Source organism: Fistularia commersonii, chromosome 33 (assembly GCF_037954325.1).
Source record: "Fistularia commersonii isolate RoL2024-O1a breed Wild chromosome 33, RoL_Fcom_v1.0, whole genome shotgun sequence".
Lineage (NCBI taxonomy): Eukaryota > Metazoa > Chordata > Actinopteri > Syngnathiformes > Fistulariidae > Fistularia > Fistularia commersonii.
In genome coordinates, this window is record NC_141316.1 from 7,923,616 (window position 1) to 7,946,272 (window position 22,657).

The 22,657-nt window shown below is 41.6% G+C and overlaps 1 protein-coding gene across 3 annotated transcripts; it reads left to right on the top strand.

The window, feature by feature from the left end:
* The first annotated feature begins 1,317 nt into the window (after positions 1-1,317).
* Positions 1,318-22,609, top strand: myof (myoferlin). 3 transcript variants are annotated; one of them, XM_086140801.1, is made up of 54 exons: positions 1,318-1,554; positions 2,213-2,268; positions 2,779-2,870; positions 5,686-5,794; positions 5,925-6,018; positions 6,129-6,271; positions 6,488-6,616; positions 6,745-6,807; positions 6,887-6,937; positions 7,021-7,051; positions 7,381-7,496; positions 7,627-7,753; positions 7,880-7,983; positions 8,088-8,156; positions 8,254-8,297; positions 9,315-9,397; positions 9,578-9,616; positions 9,921-10,045; positions 10,127-10,240; positions 10,400-10,577; positions 10,677-10,801; positions 10,951-11,060; positions 11,482-11,674; positions 11,839-11,994; positions 12,138-12,269; positions 12,364-12,527; positions 13,208-13,322; positions 13,515-13,617; positions 13,751-13,890; positions 13,994-14,164; positions 14,349-14,436; positions 14,545-14,622; positions 14,763-14,944; positions 15,275-15,433; positions 15,670-15,771; positions 15,859-16,020; positions 16,144-16,309; positions 16,376-16,452; positions 17,794-17,805; positions 17,896-17,994; positions 18,071-18,199; positions 18,325-18,480; positions 18,565-18,656; positions 18,888-19,058; positions 19,150-19,298; positions 19,971-20,110; positions 20,203-20,291; positions 20,388-20,483; positions 20,588-20,729; positions 20,812-20,911; positions 21,002-21,195; positions 21,405-21,514; positions 21,677-21,824; positions 21,994-22,609. In XM_086140801.1, the coding sequence occupies exons 1-54, from the start codon at positions 1,467-1,469 to the stop codon at positions 22,030-22,032; spliced, it is 6,144 nt and encodes a 2,047-aa protein (XP_085996927.1). In that variant the 5' UTR covers positions 1,318-1,466; the 3' UTR covers positions 22,033-22,609. The 3 variants fall into 3 exon arrangements, with proteins under 3 accessions (XP_085996927.1, XP_085996928.1, XP_085996929.1); XM_086140802.1 differs by lacking the exon at positions 17,794-17,805; XM_086140803.1 differs by lacking the exon at positions 9,578-9,616.
* The last annotated feature ends 48 nt before the right edge of the window (positions 22,610-22,657 follow it).

Sequence of the window (22,657 nt, forward strand, 5' to 3'; positions counted from 1 at the left end):
TATTCAGCACTGGAAATGGAAAGAATATCACCACAATTTGTCAGGCTCGTAATGAAGTGCCCGATAATAGACACGTTTTGCAATTGGCAAGGATTGCATTTGCGGAAATAATAATTAATAGATCCGTCCCTTTCAGCAACTGAAGCATTAGATACTGCTCAAGTCCAAAAAGCCTGCTGTAAAAAATGTCTTAAACGGCGGTCTGAAGGAACAGGTTTTAAAGGACCTGTGGATTTCCATGCAAATGTGTGCAAACACAGTTATCAATGACAGCGTGTAAATTATATCAATTAAGCAAACACACACACACACACACAAATGTGCACGCACGCAAAGACAGTTAAAATGACACTAAATATATCCTTTGAGAGTCATTTTGAGTGTGTCTAAAATGTGGTGAAAAACTCAAAGAAAGAAGGTCTTTTATTAAATATCTGATGTTGCAAATCTTCTGCAGCACAAACTCCACAAGTAGAATTTCTCACAGGACACATTTTCGTATATTGTCATTTTTGATGCAACGGGTGGTGAGAGGAGGTGACAACAACAACAACAACAACAACAACAACAACAACAACAACAACAACAACAACAACAACAACAACAACAACAACATCATTATATTTGAGAAGACCAATAGCGACCTCTAGTGGCGGTTGTGTGGAAGCATTTTCAAAAGAGCTCTTTTCCTTATTTAGCTATACATACTGATTATCAGGATTACGGGGGAGACTAAAACCCATCAATTTGATTTGATTTAATTTAATTTAATTTAATTTAATTTAATTTAATTTCAATAATTGTCGAATGCGGGTTTCAGTGACGTATGCCAGTAATGAGCCAGGTGCGTTAATTGCTCGACCACCGGAAACGGACGAGGACAACCGGAAGTACAAAGACCAAATGGCAGGTACGGAAAGTCTCATTCGAAAGTCCGCTCAAACTGTCGGCGTTGGCTATGAATGTTTTTTTTTCCGTCTTTCATTTCTGTTATTTTTCTCCACAAATTACGTCTGCTGTCACTCGACTCGCCCACTGGATGGAGCTAAAGCTAACCATTTGACTTCCAGAGCGGCGTCGCCGACTTTCTGTTAGCCTGACATCCAAAGTGACGGCTGGCCCCGACTTTTGTTACGCACTGCAGTTAAACATATAAACGAGGAAACCGTGTTCTTGAAAGTTATTTTTGTGCTGCGATTTTGTTATTGATAGACACAAATTCACGAGGATAGCAGGGCCAGCCCTCCGAAATCTTGGGGATAATTACTGGCCCGTGGTCCGTCCTCCTCCTCCACCCTCCTCGCCACCGCTGGTTCCTCCCTGTCGCCGCTGTGATGGGGCTGTGAGAGGGCAGAGGACCTACTTTCTCTCCCAAACTTTACAGTTTCACTTTAAACCTTATTTTTGTTTTCCTTTTTTGTTTGTTTATTTTTTTCTTTTCTTTTTGTCCTCTCGGGAATACTGCCATGCTGCGTGTGGTCGTAGAATCGGCTCATGGTTTGCCTAAAAAGAAGGTTGGAAGTCCTGATCCGATCGCATCGGTGATCTTTAGAGGTAAGGTTATTTTTTCTTTTTTATTATCCTTGGTTTTTAAATTCAAGAGTGTCGGATCCTGAGTGTGTCTTTTGCCATTTCATTGGCATCGATTGTAATACTTTTCCAGATGAAGCGCCATTACTGACGTAATGGGATGGGATGTGGGGGTTCCCCTATAAATCAATTCAGCTGTCACATGGCACCAGGTTAGGCCACAAATCGGTAGATTTTGAGTTCACAAGTTCACAAAGAGAAATAAAAAAAATGCAGTAGGGGGGAAGAAACTCAGGTTGGATATACCACAGAGGTCCACTTATTGCTGATAAGCCCTTTTATACCAGACTGAATCCTACAGGAGTGGTATTTCCTCCCCGGAGAAGGTTTCAATGCCCTGGCTAGTATCGCTCTCAGCTGTTTTGTTTGCACCAACTTGACATTTGCCTGCAGGTGTGGCAGCTTCCCTTCCTCATCCACAGCTCCTTTTTAAAAGACAGCAGCCCAGCTCCATTTATACCATGTTTTATTGTTGAATTACCTCAAGGAATACTTGTTTAGAATAGAAAAATACCAGATGTCTTCTTCTTCTTCTCAATGTTATTATTATTATTATTTTTATTCGCCTTCATCAACCACCATTGTTTAGGCAAGTATTCATATTGAACAATTCTACTTTTAGATGAGAGGAGGAAAACAAAAGTGATTGACAGTGAGCTGAATCCTGTATGGAATGAGGTAAATATCCAGCATGTGTGCATTTTACATTTACAGTGACACAAACACACCGTATACTACAACCACACATTTAGCCTGCTAGCACATTTGACGAGCGTGTGGAAATAATTTCAATGAAGTGCATGTTTCACGCACAATCATATATCTTGTGTCTCTGACTGCTGTGGAATTTTAATCAAATATATTAAGCACTCAGGTCTATAGTTGTAGACCTCGTGGTATATGAAGTCACGGTCATCACATGGCTTTTCATCATGAATCAGAATCAGAAATACTTCACTGCTCCTGGAGGAAATGGTGTATCTGCCATGTCTATATAAAATGACAGCTGTTAATATAGGCACAACTACAGTACATCTTGCATTTGGCAGTATTCTATCATATTGGCAGACTTGGTAAATATTAATTACCGAGGTGACATTCCACTACCTGCTCTCTGATAGGATATAGATTCTCTCAAACAGTATGTCTTGGTACATGTATGATGGCCCCGTGTCCCTTGTTTTACAGGTGCTTGAGTTTGATCTGAATGGAACTGCACTGGACTCCAGCTCCCACATTGATGTGATTGTGAAAGACTATGAAACGATTGGCAAAAACAAGTAAGCTGCGTCAAGTCCTGTACGTGTGGGGTGGGATGACGAAAGAGAAGGTATTTGCAAAGGTTGATTAAATCAAAGTGCAAGCCTCTTCACGTCCGAACATCTTCCTTGAAAAGAATTGTTGAGTCAGCCAGCAGATTAGTCAGAGGAGTTGAATATTTTCAGCCTCTTAAGTATATAAACTGTCAGCTACAGCAAAGGCAGTCCCACTTGGATCTGGAACCTCAGTCTGAAAAGCGATACTCAGGGTAATAGTCAAAAAGGAAGTCATATATCTTTATACTAGGCCAGTGTTTGAGTTGTGTTGCTGGCTGTCTCTGGCTCCTTCTCATCCCACTTACCATGCTGTGACTTGCCGGTGGTGTGTGGGGTGACTGAGCGTGGTTGGGCAACAATGGAAGGATGAATTTGCTGTTTGTGTTCCCTCTCTCTCTTGTGTGGCACGGGGCGGACTCAACAGGGTCTCTTGTTAAATTGTTTAAGCGCAGATGCAAGGAAGTCAGAACCACATATGGGAATGATTTTAGCCAACCTCATGAAAACTTCCTTGACGACACTAATTACAACAATGGAATGTGCATATTTCTATACTTTAAATCACCCAAAGTAAATATTCTTTTTCTGTTCAACTGCTTTGCTTTGTGAACATATAACTCATAACCCGGGGTGGAGCTATTCCACAGCGTGTCTGCAAACTGTGCTCATCTGAGTAAAGTTTTCCACAGGGCTGGCAGAGATCTCCAGAGTGGGACTAGAGGACTTTTCTTCCCCCTGAATAGTTTTCCAAATCTGATGTGGCCATTTCATGTTGCCTTGGCAACGAAAAAGCAAATCAGTGTTGAATCATGGCTGATTCACTTATGATAAGGAAATTGTTGTAATTGGCACATTTTTGCATACAGTTCTCAAACAGATCATGGATTCAGTGGATCTGGAGTAACAGTTTCTTAGGCATTCATGCAGGAAATCTGTTTATTTAGTTTTTTGGGGGATTATTTGGAGAATTACAGCAGTTTTACATTTTAGGTTAGGTATTTAGATTGTTCAAAACAAACAGCTCTGTAAGACTGCCAGTGAAATCCTGTGCTTTAGAAGCTAACAGTGTTAATTTTGGTGCATGTTTTCATCCTCATTTTTTTCTTAGAAAAAAAAAAAAAGCCATGTCAAAATGCTGTTAACTGCAAAGGGCCAGATGCAAGTGGGCCACATTTCAGGAAAAAGTGGGTCATTGTTGGGAAAATATCTTTGGCTTCAAGGACCTTTTATGAAATTTTAGAGCCAACTGAAGGACAATGATTAGTTTAAGCCCAGTTTGCATTGACCTCAGTACTGCACTGGTCAAATACACAAATACTTGTGCATGATCCAATTTCAACTCAGACACAAAATTAATGGAGTAGCTGAAACTTTGGAGGATCCCTTTATCATCCCCCAGCCTAATGATGTGTGCCGTAGTTCTACCAAAAGTACAAACTATTCTGTCTCCACCCATAATAAATTCTGTCAGGATGTGAGATAGGGTAACACCAGTAAAATATAAAAAAACAAACCAAAAAGAAGAAAAACTCTGCTCCCCAAGTACAAATTCTATGATTCTTTTGATATGATGTTTCATATATCAGATGACATCAGTCAGTTTGTAAGTTAAAATCCTACAAGTTTTTAAATGTGTTCAAAAATCCTTCAGCATAATTGGCTATTATCTGGGCTGGATATATAGAATACATAGCTTTGGATGGAAACCTTGTAAGTGCTGGTTGTTATGCATTAAGAGATTTTCCAAACAGAGCTTTTCCAGAGCAGTTTATGAGATCGGGAGCATTTCATGCATTCATTCATTTTCCGTACCACTTATAGAAATAAGGCAACATACAAACTCCACACAGAAAGGCCCCAGTCACAGTTGACCCAGGAACCCTCTTGCTCTAAAGCAAAAGCACTAATCACAAAGGTACAAAATCCTCATGTACCCTGTCAACTATAAATATCAGATCAAGTTACACACAATAATAACTGCACCAATTTATGGGATGGCATGTGCGGTTAGATGAGTTTCACTGTAATGTGTCAAACATAAATCCACATTTTTGATTACAAGTGCAACTTTAATTGCACCCAGCACTCCGAGTTCTTGTGCGTCCGTATATTTTTCTCTGCTTGATTAACAGTGACAGTGACCTTGTAATTATCATCATAATGTCTGACTTATTTAAACAAATGATTTCATGAAAGAACTGCATAACAGGTGCAAACTGTGGCCTTTGGAGTTTGGGGTAAACTTGAAGCTGGTGAAAAGCCATTTTATCAAATGCTAATTGTCACATTTCTGTTCTTACAACGTGTCAAATTTTCCTGCAATGCTATTCCTATTTGATTACTGGGCAGATAATAAGTTGTCAAATCCAAATACTCATAAAACAGTACACTGACTAAGATGGTTGGAAAGACAGAATCACACAATGACTCACATTCAGTTAATTTTCCAGGCTAGAAATCACAGGTGAATTACTAGTTGGTAACTTAAGTGCTGTGTTGACTGTGTGTCCACTTATAGGTTGCGTTTGTTTGTCTGAGCAGGCAGGGTTTGTTAGCTCTAGGTGGCAACCTTCATTGAAGCCTCCCTTTCAAATATGACATCGCTAAGCATACATGCAGAATCTTACTTCTGTGTGATCTATACTCTTGGATTTTAAGAAATTCACACAGGAACATGAGCATAAACTACTACAGATAACCCTCAGTCTGTGTCATGTATGATGGACTGAAATAGATCAGGTGCTGAATGTAATGTCTCATTGTTGTGTTTTTCTAACAGATTCATTGGGTCAACGCAAATTCCCTTGAGAGACCTTGCCACTGGTCAAGTTAAATCATTACCTTCCAAAAATGTGCCTTTGGTTAATGAGACAGGAAGCAACATTGGAGTAAGTTTCTTCTCTCTCAAATGGGTATCCACTTTAACATGACAAACATTTGCGGTTGAGTTTGATATGTCAAGGTTTTTTTTGGAAAAAGGGGAACCGAAACCTTTACTCCCTTCTCATTTCCTTCCAGGCTACTATCAACCTTGTGGTGGGGTACGACCCTCCACCCGGCGCTATGCCGAACCCCAATGAGCCTGATGCAGGAGATTCCACCGCAGACACTGGTATGTGTGTTCACTGATCAATAGATGATGGTATTTTGCCTTCGGCCAAGCAGATGGAAAAGCTTTGAACCCGTGTCGATGTTAATTTGCGTATTTCATCTCTGGTGGAGCTGGTGAGGAAGGCGATGAGACGACACCTGATGGAGGCAAACAGGGCTCTGCAGATACACCCTCATCATCCAGGAAGCCTCGGCAGTCGTCTGCCAAAATACAGAATCGCCACCGACTGGTCAATAAGCCACAGGACTTTCAGGTTGGTGTTGTAGTGCTGCTTCATCGCCATGCTGCCTCAGACCAGTTAAAACAGAAATTTAAGCAGAGAGGACCCCTGCGTTTATGTGTATGCACAGCAGATGTTTCATGTAATTACACGTGCAAAGTAGGATTTGATATTTCCAAAGCGTAGCAGCATCTCCATGTTTGTTTGAATCGGGTACCGTTCATACACTCATCCCTGTGAACTTTTAAGATTCGGGTCAGGATTATTGAGGCCCGCCAGTTACCAGGAAACAACATCAAGCCAGTAGTGAAAGTCCATGTGTGTGGACAGACCCACAGGACAAGGATCAAGAGAGGAAACAACCCTTTCTTTGACGAGGTGATACATGCAAGTCCTTTAAATCCAATTTGTTCATTTTTGGCTCATCATATGGCTGCGTACTTTGGAACTGTTGACTTTTGACTGATCTATATCTCTGATTGAGCTTCTTTGTTATTGCTTTACAGATGTTCTTCTACAATGTCCACATGCTACCATCAGATCTTTTTGAGCAGAATATCAGCTTCCGGGTATGCGTAGTACTTTTTTGCAGTTATGCTTGGCCACTATGTATAAATATAAACTCAACTTGCTCCCTCCTCTATGCAGGTATACAATTCCTATTCTTTGAGGGCGGACAGTCTCATGGGAGAATTCATGGTACGTGTTGTCATCTATACTCCACGTAGTTGATTGCGTGTTTATCATCAGTGTTGTTAATCGCTCCATTTTCTCTCACACAGCTTGATGTTGGTTACATATATGATGAACCAGGTAAGGAGTAAATTTATCATGAGTAGGTTGTTAATAGTGCCTTCAAATGAGTTAATCCGCATGTTTTTTATTACTGTATACTATGATGTCTGTCCATTTCATCAGGTAATCTACATTGCACAATGTCATTTTTTAACTTCGGCACTTCTAGCAACTGTTCTGTGTTATAAGTTACTATGGAAGGATTGAGTTGATAAAGTTACACGCCACAGAAACTCTGAATGATTCCACAGTGACATTGTTGTAGAGAGATTTCAGATTCTAGCTGTTATGAGGTGTTTTTTTTTTTTTTGGCAATAATTACAGTATATGTGTGTGTCTTGTTACAGTCCACTGTGTCATGCGGAAGTGGCTTCTCTTGAATGACCCCGACGATTCCAGCTCTGGGGCCAAAGGTTACCTCAAAGTTAGCCTTTTCGTTGTTGGGAGAGGGGATGAGCCTCCGGTAAGCCGAACAGTGACTTTAGATGGCTCTGCCCGCTTTCTTCATCCTCATGTAAATGTTGTCTATTCCCTTTGGTCACGTGCACTCTTTTTTAAAATTTTTTATTTTATGTTTTCAACATCTGTCATAGGTGGAGAAGAGTGAGACAAGTGACGATCAGGACGACATCGAGAGTAACTTGCTGCTGCCAGCTGGTGTTACTTTGCGACAAGCAACGCTATCAATAAAAGTGTTCCGAGCTGAGGACATTCCCCAGAGTAAGACCAGCTGTACAATGCTAATACATACTCATAAGAATGACTTTCTGTTTAATTCTCTAAAAACAAAAGCTAAAAAGGGTGTCAAATGTCGATCATATTTATTAATTTTTTTTCTCATTTTAGTGGATGATGCATTTGCCCAGTCAATGAAACAAATTTTTGGAGGAGACGGAAATAAGAAGAACTTGGTTGATCCCTTCTTAGAAGCCCGCTTTGCTGGAAGAAAGGTTTTTTTTATAAGTCATCATATTTAACAGCACTAAGGTTTTTCAACTGCCTGATTGGGGGGGGGGGGGGGAGTAGAAACTGAAACATCTTATTTTCTATTCAGCTGTGCACGAAGATAATTGAGAAAAATGCAAACCCAGAGTGGAACCAACGATTGAATCTCCAAGTTAAGGTTGTTATTATTCCATGCTTGCACTTGAAATTTAATTTCTCACCGCAACACTTGTCAGTCATTCTTTATTCCCCTTTTTTTGTATTTTCCACTGTAGTTCCCATCTATGTGTGAGCGCATCAAACTGACAGTCCTTGACTGGTGAGTGAAAATGAATTAATGATAGCTAAGTTAATATGGAGGAGATTTAAACCTGTAGCACTTTGCAGTTTGGTCACTTGAGGAATCACTGTGTATCCATGCGTCATCGCCAGCCGTATGAGAATTCCGTGGCAGGTTATGACTCAGTGTACTGGCCCTTCCTTTTCTCATTAGTACATGCTGGCACTCAGATTTTTCATCACTTTGTTGCCCAGGGTCAACAGTCAGATATCACTTGTACAGGAAGCTTGGAAGGAAATGGGTGCAATGGAGAGATTAGGAAAACCGTTAAAGCAATGGCATCCCGGAGCCAACAACACAATCTTTGATAACTCTATTCTCTGAAGAGTAAAAAAAGTACTTCCTTTAAACAATGCACTGACAAAGCTGAACATAATTTGCAGTTTATTTGACAATTACTTTCTTTTCCTTTTGTTTGCTCCTTTCAGGGGTCGCCACTGCAAATCAATTTCATCCATCTATCTCTATTCTCCGTATCCTCTCATTCCAACTAATGCTATTGTCCTCTTTCAGTCACCCATAAATGTTCACTTTGGTCTTCCTCTAGGCCTCCTGTCCGGGAGTTCCATCCTCAGCATCCTTCTATCAATATAATTCACAGTCCCTCCTCTGTACTTCTTCTAACCATCTCAATCTGGCCTCTGTGAACTTATCTCCATTAACAATATGCCGTCCCTATGATGGACTCATTTTCATGAACATGTTTCTTCACGTCTTTTCCACACACTATATTGTTCTGACCTGTTGATCCCACAATCCTTACTTACGATCCTCCACTTTCTTTATTTCCACTCCTTGTTGCCTCATGGTTCCACTTGGGTTCTTCTCATTCACACACACACACACACACACACACACACTTATTCTGTCTGTCCTCTCCAGAGCATACCTGCTCCCTCCTCTCTCCACAGATCATGTCATGTATTAATAACATTGACTCAAAATCAGTCTCTAAATCTTTGCAGTGCAAAGTGAGTTTGTTCTGTTTGAATGCAGGGATCGATTGACTGGCAATGACGCTATTGGCACCACTTACCTGAACCTGGCAAAAATAGCTTCCTCTGGTGGAGAAATAGAAGGTATTGTTTTTATTTCTAAAACATCACAACTGTTCATTTGTCATTTTTCTAATAAGTGTCAATCTTTGGAATATTCCCCTTTTCTTATTCCGTATAACGATATTCAAGTTTTTGTTCTGATATGCCTGAGTCTATACTCATTTCAAAACTGCTGAAACTGTCCCTTTTCTCCTGGAATAGAAGAACATTCAGGAAACGAGGAAATACCATCCTATGAAGGTTGAACTGTCCTCCGCTCTTGGCTTTTTTCTGTAGAATGTGACGTGTTGCATGTTTTGCACGCTTCAAAGCTGACTAAGTTGAAGGCTTTATGCTGCGCTGTGTTGTGACAGTAGTATTTAATTATCAAATGTCTAACACTTTTTTTTTTTTTGCTGCTCACCCAAAATCCACCATTTCCACCTTAGTCAAACCCTTGCCACAGCCTGAAGTAGAGCACCACTGACACACTAACACTGGAGCTATTATCAGCTGTGCATCAGTCAAATTATAAATATGGCCCTCTGTTTCCCTCTCCCTGCAGCCAACACAGGACAGTCTGAGGTGGGGTTTCTGCCAGTCTTCGGACCCTGCTATATCAACCTTTACGGTAGCCCCAGAGAGTTCACCGGCCTGCCTGACCCCTATGAAGATCTCAATTACGGAATGGTAGCCCTGCACGCCCACATGTGTTACATCTACTGAATGGCTTTACCCATTTCACCAATAACAAAGTGGTGATTTTCCTAGGGAGAAGGAGTGGCATACAGGGGGAGGATCCTTGTCGAGATGTCGACAAAAATAGACGAGAAAGCTGACAAAGCAGTGGACAGCATCCATAATGATGACATCCTTGTGGCACAGGTACTTTTAACAGTTTATCAAGTATGAAAAATATGCTTGAATCATTTATCTATTGGTTTGAGACCACAAAAGAATCAACCGTCTGCAGTTTCCCTCACGAGCCAGTAAAATCCTTCCTGTCATCTCATTGTTCTTTTTCTGTTTTGATTTGCTTTTCAGAAGTACCAGAGGAGAAGGAAGTACTGTCTATGTGCTGTGTTCCACAGCGCCACAATGCTGCAGCAACCCGGAGAGCCTGTCCAGTTTGAGGTCAGCATTGGCAACTATGGCAACAAATTGGACAACACCTGCAAACCACTGGCCTCCACGACCCAGTTTAGTTGTGCAGTATTTGATGGTGAGTAAGCAAGCTACAAACTCGGGCTGAGCATATTTTTCTCATTCATACGGACATATTGTATTAAAATATGCATTTTCTTGATGTTTCATTGTCAAGGTAACCACTATTACTACTTGCCCTGGGCAGCCACGAAGCCAGTGGTCGTGGTTACCTCATACTGGGAGGACATCAGCCATCGTTTGGACACTGTGAACATTATCCTCTACATTTTGAATCGCTTGGTATAACTGCGCTATTTTTTTATATGTGTTTGTAGCCTTTAAAACTGACCGTGTTTTAATGCTTTTATGTCTGTGTATGTGTGGGAATAAATCAGTCATCGAGTTGCAAAATGGTGGTGTTCTCACCCCTTTCCCCCACCTCGCTGTAGGAATCTAACCTGAAGGCATTTAAGACCGCCATCGCTGCCAAGGTCCCAATGAATCAACTGGAGGATGTGCACCAGAAACTGCTCAGTCAATTGATTGAAGACATAGAAAAGTAAGTAAGCAAACAAAATTGTTTAGTTCTTCCAAGTGACAAAGGAATCAAGAGTCTCTGTTTGCTTGCTTTTATAAATTGTTTTTATTTAAGAGACTTGTTCACCCCGCAAAAATGACAAATCAGTCATTAGGGGAAGTTTTTCGTGTCCAGAAAATCCAGTTGTCTTAACATTCAAACTAGCGAAGCAACAATAGTGCTTGGCTGATTTAATTCACAAATCCAAAACCCTAACATGTGAATTTGACTGGGAAAGACGTAACTTGCACAATTCTTTTTAAGGTCTTCAGGATCTCATCTCAAGCCATATATAGCCATATATCCAATTTTGTCATTGAGTTTCTTTTTGCATAGGAAGGGACAGATAATCAATGTGTTGTATTTATTTAAGAAACACACGTCCCGCTTTGTGTGGTTGTAGTTTCCCAACACCTGAGTTGGAGGGCCGCTCCAATCTGACCTCTCTGGACATCCAGATAAAGAAGCTGAGGGACACCAGCCTGGCAACAATCAAGGAAGGAGCCCAGCGATTGAGAGAGGATGAACGAGAGATCGCTGACACTGTGGTCGACATCGAGGCCTGGACGGACAAACTCAGACTGCTTGCAGAAGAGGTTTAGAATACATCTCATGTTCATTTGTTTTAGGTTGATATCTAAACAAAGCATAATCACTAACTATTCCTTATGCGACCGCATCATACATTGTCAATTCAAAATGCTATTCTATGGAAAAAAAACAGCTGCTTTTCTAACTTTCTAACATTTCCTCTTTTCAGCCCCAGAGTAGCGTTCCAGACATTATTATATGGATGCTGAAGGGCGAGAAGCGGGTGGCCTACAGTCGCATACCTGCTCATAAAGTCCTCTTCTCCACGCACAGTGAACAGGCTTGTGGGCAGAACTGTGGCAAGACACAAACCATCTTCTTACAGGTACAGATTCATCGGTGCAAAAAAAAAAAAAAATCCAAAACAAATTAGAAATAAGATGGCAGTTGGTTATTGTGCTAAGAGTAGGGTACTGCCCTTCGCTCCTTTCATACCCAATCTTACATGTGATATTTTGGCCACTCCAGTACCCCATGGACAAGAACAAGGGCTTAATGGTGCCAGTTCAGATTAGGGTCAACATGTGGCTGGGTCTGGCTGCTCATGAGAAGAAGTTCAACTCCTTCTCTGAGGGAACCTTCAGTGTCTTTGCTGAGCTTGTAAGTTATTCTGAATAAGATTCATAGCACATCACATACTATATATATATATTGAAATTAAGTACTGATATACTTAATGTTCTTGACATTTCAGTATGAGAACCAAGCCAGTGTGTTTGGAAATTGGGGAACCACAGGACTGGTGGGACGCCACAAATTTTCCGATGTAACCGGCAAACTGAAGCTGAAACGAGAATATTTCTTGCCCCCCAGAGGATGGGAGTGGGAGGGAGACTGGTACATTGATCCAGAGAAAGCGTAAGTTTAAGGGGCATAAGACCCTCATATTATCTCTTAAACACATTGTTTTTTGCAAAAGGAATCTTGATTAAAAAAAAATAGTGCTTTGCTATTTAAATAAAAGTATTGCCAACACAAAAAAATTAGATTTCACAAATAATATTCAGAGCAAGCTCGTGAGCTGAAACCTTGTGAATCTGTATATTTTAAATGAACAGCCACCTTCTAAAATGAAAGCAATTTTTTCATGCCATCACTGAGACTGATGACTTCCAGACAAACGCTGCATCAACCAATGGATGGACACATAAAAAAGGGAACGCTAACTATACTTATAGTTTTTCTTTACATTTTGTGGCATAGACATGAATGGCAATTTGTACAAAATCCCTTCTTACTTAGTTAAAATAAATGCGCTTGAGTTATTAGCGTGCAGCATTTCTACATATAACTGACAGATTATGACGAGCACACACCTCGAGGGTACGGTTTGACAGGTTGTTTTTTTTTTTTTTTTTTAATTGAATCGAATGCCAGGAGAAGGGTTACTCCCAACATGTAAATACGATCCTTGTCTGTGCAAGCAAACCTTTCTTTCAAAAAGAGTTGCTTGAGTCTCGATGACAGCAAACATTGAATGGTACCTTCTGTAATTTATTCATATTTCACACAAAGTGTATGTTTGACCGTGTATTTAGTCTGCTGACTGAAGCCGACGCAGGACACACTGAATTCATGGATGAGGTTTACCAAAATGAGACACGATTCCCTGGCGGGGAGTGGAAGGCTGCCTCTGAGCCCTTCACTGACGTGGTGAGAAAAACACATGTGCAAATAATTTGTGGAGAGATTATAAATAACACACACTGTCAAACCTCTTTCTTGTGCTTCACATTCTTATTAATAATAATATACATCCACACAGCGTGTAGCTTTTCACTGTTTGCAGTTGTCTCCTGATGAATAAAGTATACATGGAGTTAACTGAGGAATTCTGTTTGGTAGAATGGGGAGAAGAGCCGCAACCCTGCGGAATTCGATTGTCCTCCAGGTTGGATGTGGGAAGATAAATGGACTGTTGATGACAACAGAGCTGTGGACGAACAAGGTGCCGACGCAAACACTTTGATTTTCCTGCTCTGAATCCTTTCACAATTATTTACAAAACAACAGGAAACGTACTGAATGTTCTGCTGTCATAACTCATAGAATCTCACTGAACCAAATTTTGTGCCCTCCAGGTTGGGAGTATGGTGTGACCATTCCTACAAATGACATGCCACAGTCCTGGGTCTCTGCAGAGAAAGTATACCACATCCACCGGCGAAGAAGGCTGGTCCGACCTCGCAAGAGAGATTCACAACATCCAAGCGCAGTTGAGGTCAGCACGAGATATTGCAGCGGTGCTGTAATAATCTTTTGTCAGATAGTCCCGTTGACGTTGAAACTTTTAGTTTAATTTCCCTGTTTTTATTTGTTTATAGAGGCTGGACCAAGATGACCCGGAGGGATGGGAATTCTCATCGCTGATTGGCTGGAAGTTCCACCGGAAGGAGCGTTCATCTGACACCTTCCGTCGAAGGCGATGGAGGCGAAAGATGGCCCCGGAAGACCGCCTGGGATCATGTGCCATCTTCAAGCTCGAGGGAGCGTTGGTCAGTGTTAATCTGAGTCAAAGTTTGCCATAAGATCGTTACATGAAATGGAGAGGGACATGACGAAATGACAAAAAAAACATTGAGTCACTTTGTGTTTACCCTCAAATTAAACATATCCATCACGCCACGGGCTGCTCTCATCTGGCAGTGTGTAACATGATCACATTGGTTTATTTGTCAGGGTGTTGACACTGAGGACAAAGAGAAAGGCTCTGGTCCCTCTAAGCTGTTTGGTGCCAACACACCCACTGTATCGTGCACCTTTGACCGTGAGTGATTTGAAAAACCATGTATGACTTGATACACTGTATTACACACACTGAAATGTAGGCGGCTGCTAACGATATGCATTATGTTTGTTTTGTCTTCATCCTTAGGGTCATTTGTGTATCATCTGCGTGTTTACCTCTATCAGGCGAGAAACCTTGCATCTATGGACAAAGACAGTTTTTCTGGTAGGATACTACTTGTCGGTGAAGCACCTCTTCCCATGTTTTAAGACTGACAGTGATTGTCAGATTTACACGTCGAGATATTAGAGATATTGTTTTTGTCTACATGGGAAAACCACTGCGCCCGTCTTTTCCTCTCACAGATCCCTATGCACACGTCTCCTTCCTGCATCTTAGCAAGACAACTGAGAAGCTGCAAGCAACACTGAACCCAACGTGGGACCAAACTCTGATTTTCAATGATGTAGCGATTTATGGAGATCCGAAATCTATTGCTCGGTGTCCCCCTAACGTTGTATTGGAGTTCTATGACGAAGACCAAGTGGTGAGCAATAAAGGCACCGATAAAGCAAATCTAATCAGATTGCTGAGTACCCAGGACTGATTACTGTCTGGAAAAATCTTTCTCGGCTCATCAAAAAATGTAATTTGTCACAAAAGTGTTTTATTTAATGCATACATGTCAACATTATCAACCTGAATGAGCTCAGAGACTTTAACGAGGATAAATACTTTTACCTCACTTCAACAGATAAATCAACTAATTTTAATAAATAAATAACAGCGCTTTAAAAAATGAATACGTCATCGACTTAATTTGAGAACAACTCACAAAATACTGAATTTAACTTGTCAATTGAAAAATGTTTCACAGGGCAAGGATGAGCTGCTGGGCCGCAGTTTTTGCACCCCGCTGGTGAAGTTGAATTCAGGATTGGACCAGCACCCCAAACTGATGTGGCACCCCATCATCCAGAAGGGACAGAATGCAGGGGAAGCTCTGGTGGCGGCCGAGCTTATCATAAAAGACAAGGTCTGCCCAGAGAGTAATTGCAATATGTCTCAAAGTGCTTCTGAGTTGTTTTCTTTAAAACCACGGGGATTAGTCTAGATATAAATTTGGTATTGGAGCTGTTGCAGTTCCATTAAAAGTCAGCTCAAACCGTTAAAGATTATTATATGATTACAGGAAAATTCACAATTTTCCAGGCTTGTAATTTCATGTTTGTACGGTAATGTACGGTAATCTAAATTCATGTGTCTCTCCAGTCAGATGACTCGGGCCTTCCCCTGCTTCCCTCCAAGCGAGCAGAAAACCTCTACATGGTTCCTCAAGGCATTCGACCTATCGTACATCTGACTGCGATCGAGGTGACAACCGCATTCATCTCACTGTCTGAGCTGCACAGCTCTGCCAAATTGATCGAAGGCCTCTGCTGAGCACATTGTTTTGTCCAGATTCTTGCTTGGGGTCTGAGAAACATGAAGCCGTATCAACTGGCCACGGTGTCCTCGCCAAGCCTGATCGTGGAGTGTGGGGGGCAGGTGGTAGAGTCTGGGGTCATCAAGAACATGAAGAAGAGCTCCAACTTTCCGAACTCTGTCCTCTTCATTAAAGTGGTAATGTACATCCACACTGTGATGTGTGTGTATGCCTGTGTTTCCTAGAATTTGGACTTTTACTCTATAACAAATGGTCAACACTCGTTTATTTCTGGTGCGTTCTCTAAATACCGCCTCCAGCTTCTACCAAAGGACGAGATGTACACACCTCCCATTGTGCTGAAGGTGATCGACCACCGTCCATTTGGCAGGAAGCCTGTGGTGGGTCAGTGCACCATCACGTCTTTGGAGGAGTTCAGATGCGACCCGAATATCATCAGTTCAGATCGGGCCATGGCTTCGAAGAGTAAGTAGCAATGAAAACAACTGAGAACATCTTGACGGAGCGTCTTGACACGATATCCTCCAACAGTGGCACTAATGCAAGCGGCTCCCTCCGGTCACGTCTCCATAAACATGGAAGAAGCCAGACCGCTGCTAGAAGCCCAGGTAAAGTCTCCGGCTTTGGACTGACACATTTTTCAATGTGCAGACTCACTGGTTTCTGCAGAGCACATTATTCTGCCTGTCTTTAAGAAGCTCACAATTTGACTTTGGAGTCAAATTTGACAAACTTTATTACTCTGGCTTACAGTTTATGCACAGTATATCAGCTGCTGTGAGCAAAATGGCTTCCTCTACATCCCACTTTGTATGTATTATCATATTTTGTAGCTTTCTAATTCTCAAGGCTGGCACCAATGACACCGGAACACTAAGATCCTATAATCCACACCTCTATGGCAAGCTCCACCGATGGCCTCATAAACTCATTTACTCTTCACGGGAATTGTCTCAATAACTGCAGTTAATAAACTAAGAAATTCTATTAATTCAATAATCTTTCATTTTGAAAAGCACCTTTTAATTGTTACCGCTTTCACAACAGGGGCGTAACATGCAAAAGGGACCAGGAGAAAATTAGGCATCATGCCCACATAGAAGACAACTTTGCTGTTAAAAATGTTCTCTCCCAAGATTTCTGCCACCACAAATAACGACCACGAACAATGTTATAAAACAGGCTAATTTCATTTTGCTCTACTCTCACTTTTCAATCTCACATTCGGTAACCTTCCTTATCACATTTCTATGCAAATGTACCTCCGGGAAGCCATAACTACCACAAAACCTCAGATCTCGATGTTTCCTCCGATTGTACTGCTTGTAGGGGCGTCCTCCGATGAGGATTTGCCCCCATGCACCAGCAGCAGAGCTCAAAGATGATTTTGTCTCCAGATCTGGGAACACATTTGGCCTTGAGAGACAAAAAAAAAAAAAAAAAGGCACAGCAAGCGAGTAACATCTGACTAATCTGTTCATGTACTTCACAACTGCACTGCTTTTCTAATCTGGTAGATTTGCATATATCCACATGATATGTGAAAAGAAAAATACCAAAGTTCCTTGCACAGCCATTGGTAGTATTTGAACCCGTGGCCGAGGGAGAGGAAACACTGGGTGCTGAGTAACAAGCATCAAGTGGTGCTCATGCGTCCCCTAGTGGCCCCCTATTGTTACGCCCTTGTCTCTTTTTTTTTCTTTTTTTTTTTTTTTTTTTTTCTAATGAGTGCAGAAATCGCAACTGGGTTGTCTTTAATCGTCTTTTCTCCCCTAAAATGAACTGTATGACCATCTTTTCAAATTTTGTCTTCTTTAGTGGACGTTGTTCTTGCTGGGAGTGCTGCAAGAAAAACACTATGAATGAACTGTTTCATTGCTCCTTGTCCTCCCCCCCCCCCCCCCCCCCCCCCCAATATTTTTGTTCCATCACATCTGTAATATCCACAGATTGTAGAGAAGGTGAGAACGGGAAATAAAATATTTCTTATTTTGCTGCGTTGAGAATGGTGTAATATATACTTTTTAACATCTCTACACGTAAATGAACAGGAGAAAGAGACTATTGATTGGTGGAGCAAATTCTACGCATCGACTGGGGACCAGGAGAAATGCGGCCCTTACCTCAATAAGGGATATGACACCCTGAAAGTAAGTTGAGGTTTAAGACTTTTTAAAATTTGTCTTTGTGTCTGTGGATGATTTGAACGTGACTGTGTGACCTCAGGTTTACAACTGTGAGCTGGAGAAAGTGCCGGAATTCAAAGGGCTCACTGACTTCTGCAGCACCTTCAAACTACAGCGAGGAAAGAACGAGAGCGGGGTTGAGGATCCCACCGTTGTTGGAGAGTTCAAGGTATTTTACCGTATGTGTGTCGGATACAAAGGATAAGCAAATAAGAGAAATGAGGCTCCCCTCCTCAGATTTAAACTGGGTCTCTCATTAAAGATAATACTCCAACGTTTTGATTTTTGTTCCAGGGCTCATTCAAGGTGTACACTCTGCCCGACGACCCAGGAGTCGCCCCTCCGCCTCGTCAGTTTAGAGCGCTGCCCGAGAGCAGGCCTCAGGAGTGCCTGGTCAGGATTTATGTGGTTCGGGCAATGGATCTGCAGCCTAAAGACAATAACGGCCGAGTGAGGTTGAGTCTCTCACCAAAAATAACGACGTATTACAAAACACGGTATTAACACGTCACCTTGTATGTCTACCCCACTCAGTGTGACCCGTACATAAAGCTGTCACTGGGAAAGAAAACCGTCGAAGACCGAGATAACTACTTACCCAACACCACCAACCCCGTGTTTGGAAGGTTCGTGCAAGTGTGAATACGAGGAATGTAGATAACTTGGAATCAGTAAAGGGAATATTTGTTTTTTGATTTATTTAAAACCACACATACCGAACGCGACACATCATCCACCCTACCAACCTCCCTTTGTGTAAAACTCAAGATATGAATGCTATTCTCTCGGATGAGTCCGAGGGGATCAATGTCGAATTCGTATTTCAACCGTTTACTTCCATTCTGCGTTTTGTTCAGGATGTTTGAGATGACCTGCTTCCTGCCTCAGGACAAAGACCTTAAAATCTCTGTGTACGACCACGATGTCCTGACTCGAGACGAGAAGGTCGGGGAGACGGTGATCGACCTGGAGAATCGCTTCCTGTCCCGATTCAACTCGCACTGCGGCCTCCCGCAAACCTATTGCATGTAAGACATTTCCAGAGCCCGGGTCAGCTGAGCACCAGGCTGGCTCAAATACAGGGTTTGAACGTTTTTGCCCCGTGTGTTTGGATCTTAGCTCTGGTACCAACCAGTGGCGGGACCAACTGAAACCGTCTCAAATCTTGGAGAACCTGGCTCATATGAAAGGCCTGTCAAAACCCAGGACAGAGGACAACGGCACATCACTCACCTTCAACGGCAAAGAATACATGCTGGCTCAGTTCGGTAATGTCAGCAGTTTCATAGGATGAATGTAGTTTTGCTTTAGAGTGCTAAACTGCGGAGTTAAACTAATTTCAACAGACTGTTTCTTGTTAAGCTACATTCAGACATGTAGGCAAAAATAGTTATACTACATTACCACTATACATGGGGAATATTTAGAAAATTAGGAAGAATGATTTTGGTTTGTTATTTATGTGGCAGTCGTGAATTTTGACCACTGTAAAGTGTCATGTGATTTTGTAATTCTTTCAATTTAATTGAATCCCATAATCATCTCTGTAGTTCACTGTCAGTGTGAAACAATTACTAAATATGTTTTCTGCAATACCAACTTTAAAGTAGTTTTTAACCCTGACTTTTTCCCCATCATTCTCCTATTAACACTCATATTTAATACATTGAGAATATTGCACATCACCAAGTCTTTAGAAATAACCTGAAATTCACATTACTAGTACGCTAATTGTTTTAGCCCTCTAATCACTGCAAGATCATGTTATTATCGAGTAGAATAAAGTCGTTATCTGATAAAACATTTCAATGCACAAGGATAAGAGCCTTTTAACACGCGACGTACCTGTGAAACACACTTACAGTTTTATATTAAACGGTGCTGCAAACATGCTACATGAGAGACTAAACTGAATAGATTATATCTGTTTTCACATCCAGAGGACAACAAGCAGATCCATCAGCACATGGGTCCACCTCGAGAACGCCTTTGTCTGCACGTGCTGCGATTACAGGGGCTCGTAACTGAACACGTGGAGACCAGGACACTTTACAGCAGCTTCCAGCCCAATCTCTCTCAGGTCAGAAGTCGAGACTCTCGGATATCTGAATTCATCATCCCATCTGCTTTCATGAAAACTGTTTGTGCATTTGCGACACTGTGTCAATTCAGGGAAAGCTTCAGTTGTGGGTGGATGTTTTCCCCAAAAGCATCGGCGTCCCCGCGCCTCCCTTCGACATCACCCCACGCAAGCCTAAAAAGTGAGCGATGGTGCAGTTATTTACCCCCCCCCGTCCCCCGTCCCCCGTCCCATCCCGTGCGCTGTTGAGCTAATATCCAGTGTGTTGACCGTCCAGGTATTTCCTGCGTGTGGTCATCTGGAACACCACAGAGGTAACTATGGATGAGACCAGCATCACCGGAGAGAACATGAGTGACATTTACGTAAAAGGGTACTGTGCAACTCTAATTCTATTCATATGTTCCGACTTAAGTTACTTGTAAAGCAGAAGTGTATTGAGACAGGACAAAAGGTTGATGGCTGTCGTTCTGTCAGCTGGATGCCGGGCATGGAGGAAGACAAGCAGAAGACCGACGTTCACTACAGGTCTCTGGACGGAGATGGAAATTTTAACTGGAGGTTCGTCTTTGACTTTGACTTCCTGTCGACCGAACAGCTCTGCCTTGTTTCGAAGAAGGTGAGAAATTCTGGCTTGTAAAAGGGTTCAATGCAAAGCAAAGTTCCTGCTGTTCATTTTTCCCGCACGCTTTATTTAACAGGAGCATTTCTGGAGTCTTGACAAAACGGAGTTCAGAATCCCCCCCAAGCTGATTGTTCAGATATGGGACAATGATAAATTTTCCCTGGATGATTACCTCGGTATGCCATTTCATTGTAGACTTAAGACCCCTTTATCCACCAGTTAGACCAATGCAACAAACCCTTTCATATTCTGTGTCGGGGTTCCAGGAACTCTGGAGTTGGATTTGCGTCATCTGGTTCCTCCTGCGAAGACCCCAGAGAAGTGTTCTCTGCACATGATGAACCATCTGGGAACAGATATTCCATCCAAGAAAGAAATTGCCAAGTCCCTATTTGCGCAGCAGTGTGTCAGAGGCTGGTGGCCATGTTCCATTGACAAGAACGGCCAAAAAGCCCTGGGAGTGAGTACAAACGAAAGATCGGTTGATAGTAGCTTTTCTTTTTTAAACTCTTGAATTGCCTTGCAAGAAATGTTGACCTAGATGAACAGTGACATGCATCGTAATCCCCACTCAGGTGTCAAGACAAAATGCATTTTCATCTTCATTTCAAAAGAAAATACGCAATTTTATTGTCATAAAATACAATTGCTAATTTCTTTTGCTCCTAGGGCAAAGTGGAGATGACTTTAGAAATTGTAGCCGAAACAGCAGCAGATGAGAGGCCAGCAGGAAAAGGAAGGGATGAACCAAACATGAACCCTAAACTGGACTTCCCTAAGTAAGAATTTACTGTGTGACACACTCACTCACTCACACACACACACCACATCGGCTGGTGAAATAAGGACTTTTGTGGAACCTGCATGCAACCTGTCATTATGACCTACTAATATCAAAAGTAATGGATCTGATATTGAAATGCTTTTCTTCTCCATAACAGGCGACCCGAGACTTCCTTTTTTTGGTTTACCAACCCATGTAAGACCATGAAGTTCATAGTGTGGCGACGATTCAGGTGCATCTTCATCACAATCATCATTCTAACCATAGTGCTGCTCTTCCTGGCCATCCTGCTCTACTCTTTACCGGTAAGGAAAATGGGGATCTGGAAATACTGTATATTCTATATATTCCAAAATGATCAACCTAAAATCTTGAATTTCTCAAAAGTTCAACTCTGCACCTTTTTTGATTTAGTGATGTTTTTTTCCTTTGCATCCCTGGTACATCATGTGTTTGTTTTTTTCCTTTTTCCAGAATTACATCTCTATGAAGATTGTGAAGCCTTTATCATAATTCAGCTCAGTGAAACCTTTTAAGGGCAGTTAGGCCTACAGGATTACCAAAGACCATTGTTTTTAATGCCCTACATTTTTTCATCTGTGTAGAGGGGCGGCTTGCACATTTGCACGAAAAAACAAAGATTTTTTTCATATGAAAACACATTTTAACATGAAAACACTGAACTTCGATAGCCTATTTTTATTATTGCTCATCTGTGACTCGTATTGTTTGCTTATCTCACTGCCAGAACAGAAACCCTCCACATATACTTGGTGGACACAAAATGATGGATTCCACAGGTTTTATTTTTAAATATGTAGTCAGCCTCTCAATTGATGCAGTTTTTTAAGAATTTTAGGTTTGGTTAAACAAGTTGGGTGACACAATTGATCACTAGGAGGTAAAGTTTCTTCCAGGTTGCACTTAACTACAGCGGGAGTAAGGGGTTTCCGTCTTTCTGGCCACTCGAGAGTATTCTTGCCTAATCACTCCAAGAAAGCATTCAATTACCAAGATTAATTTCTTTTTTGCCTTTTTTTGTATCTGCATAAAAAATTTGAATAAATAAATGTAATATTTCTGGTGTTTATCTTGTAGTCTGTTTGCAAAAGAGTTGTTGGAGTTGCATTGATGATTC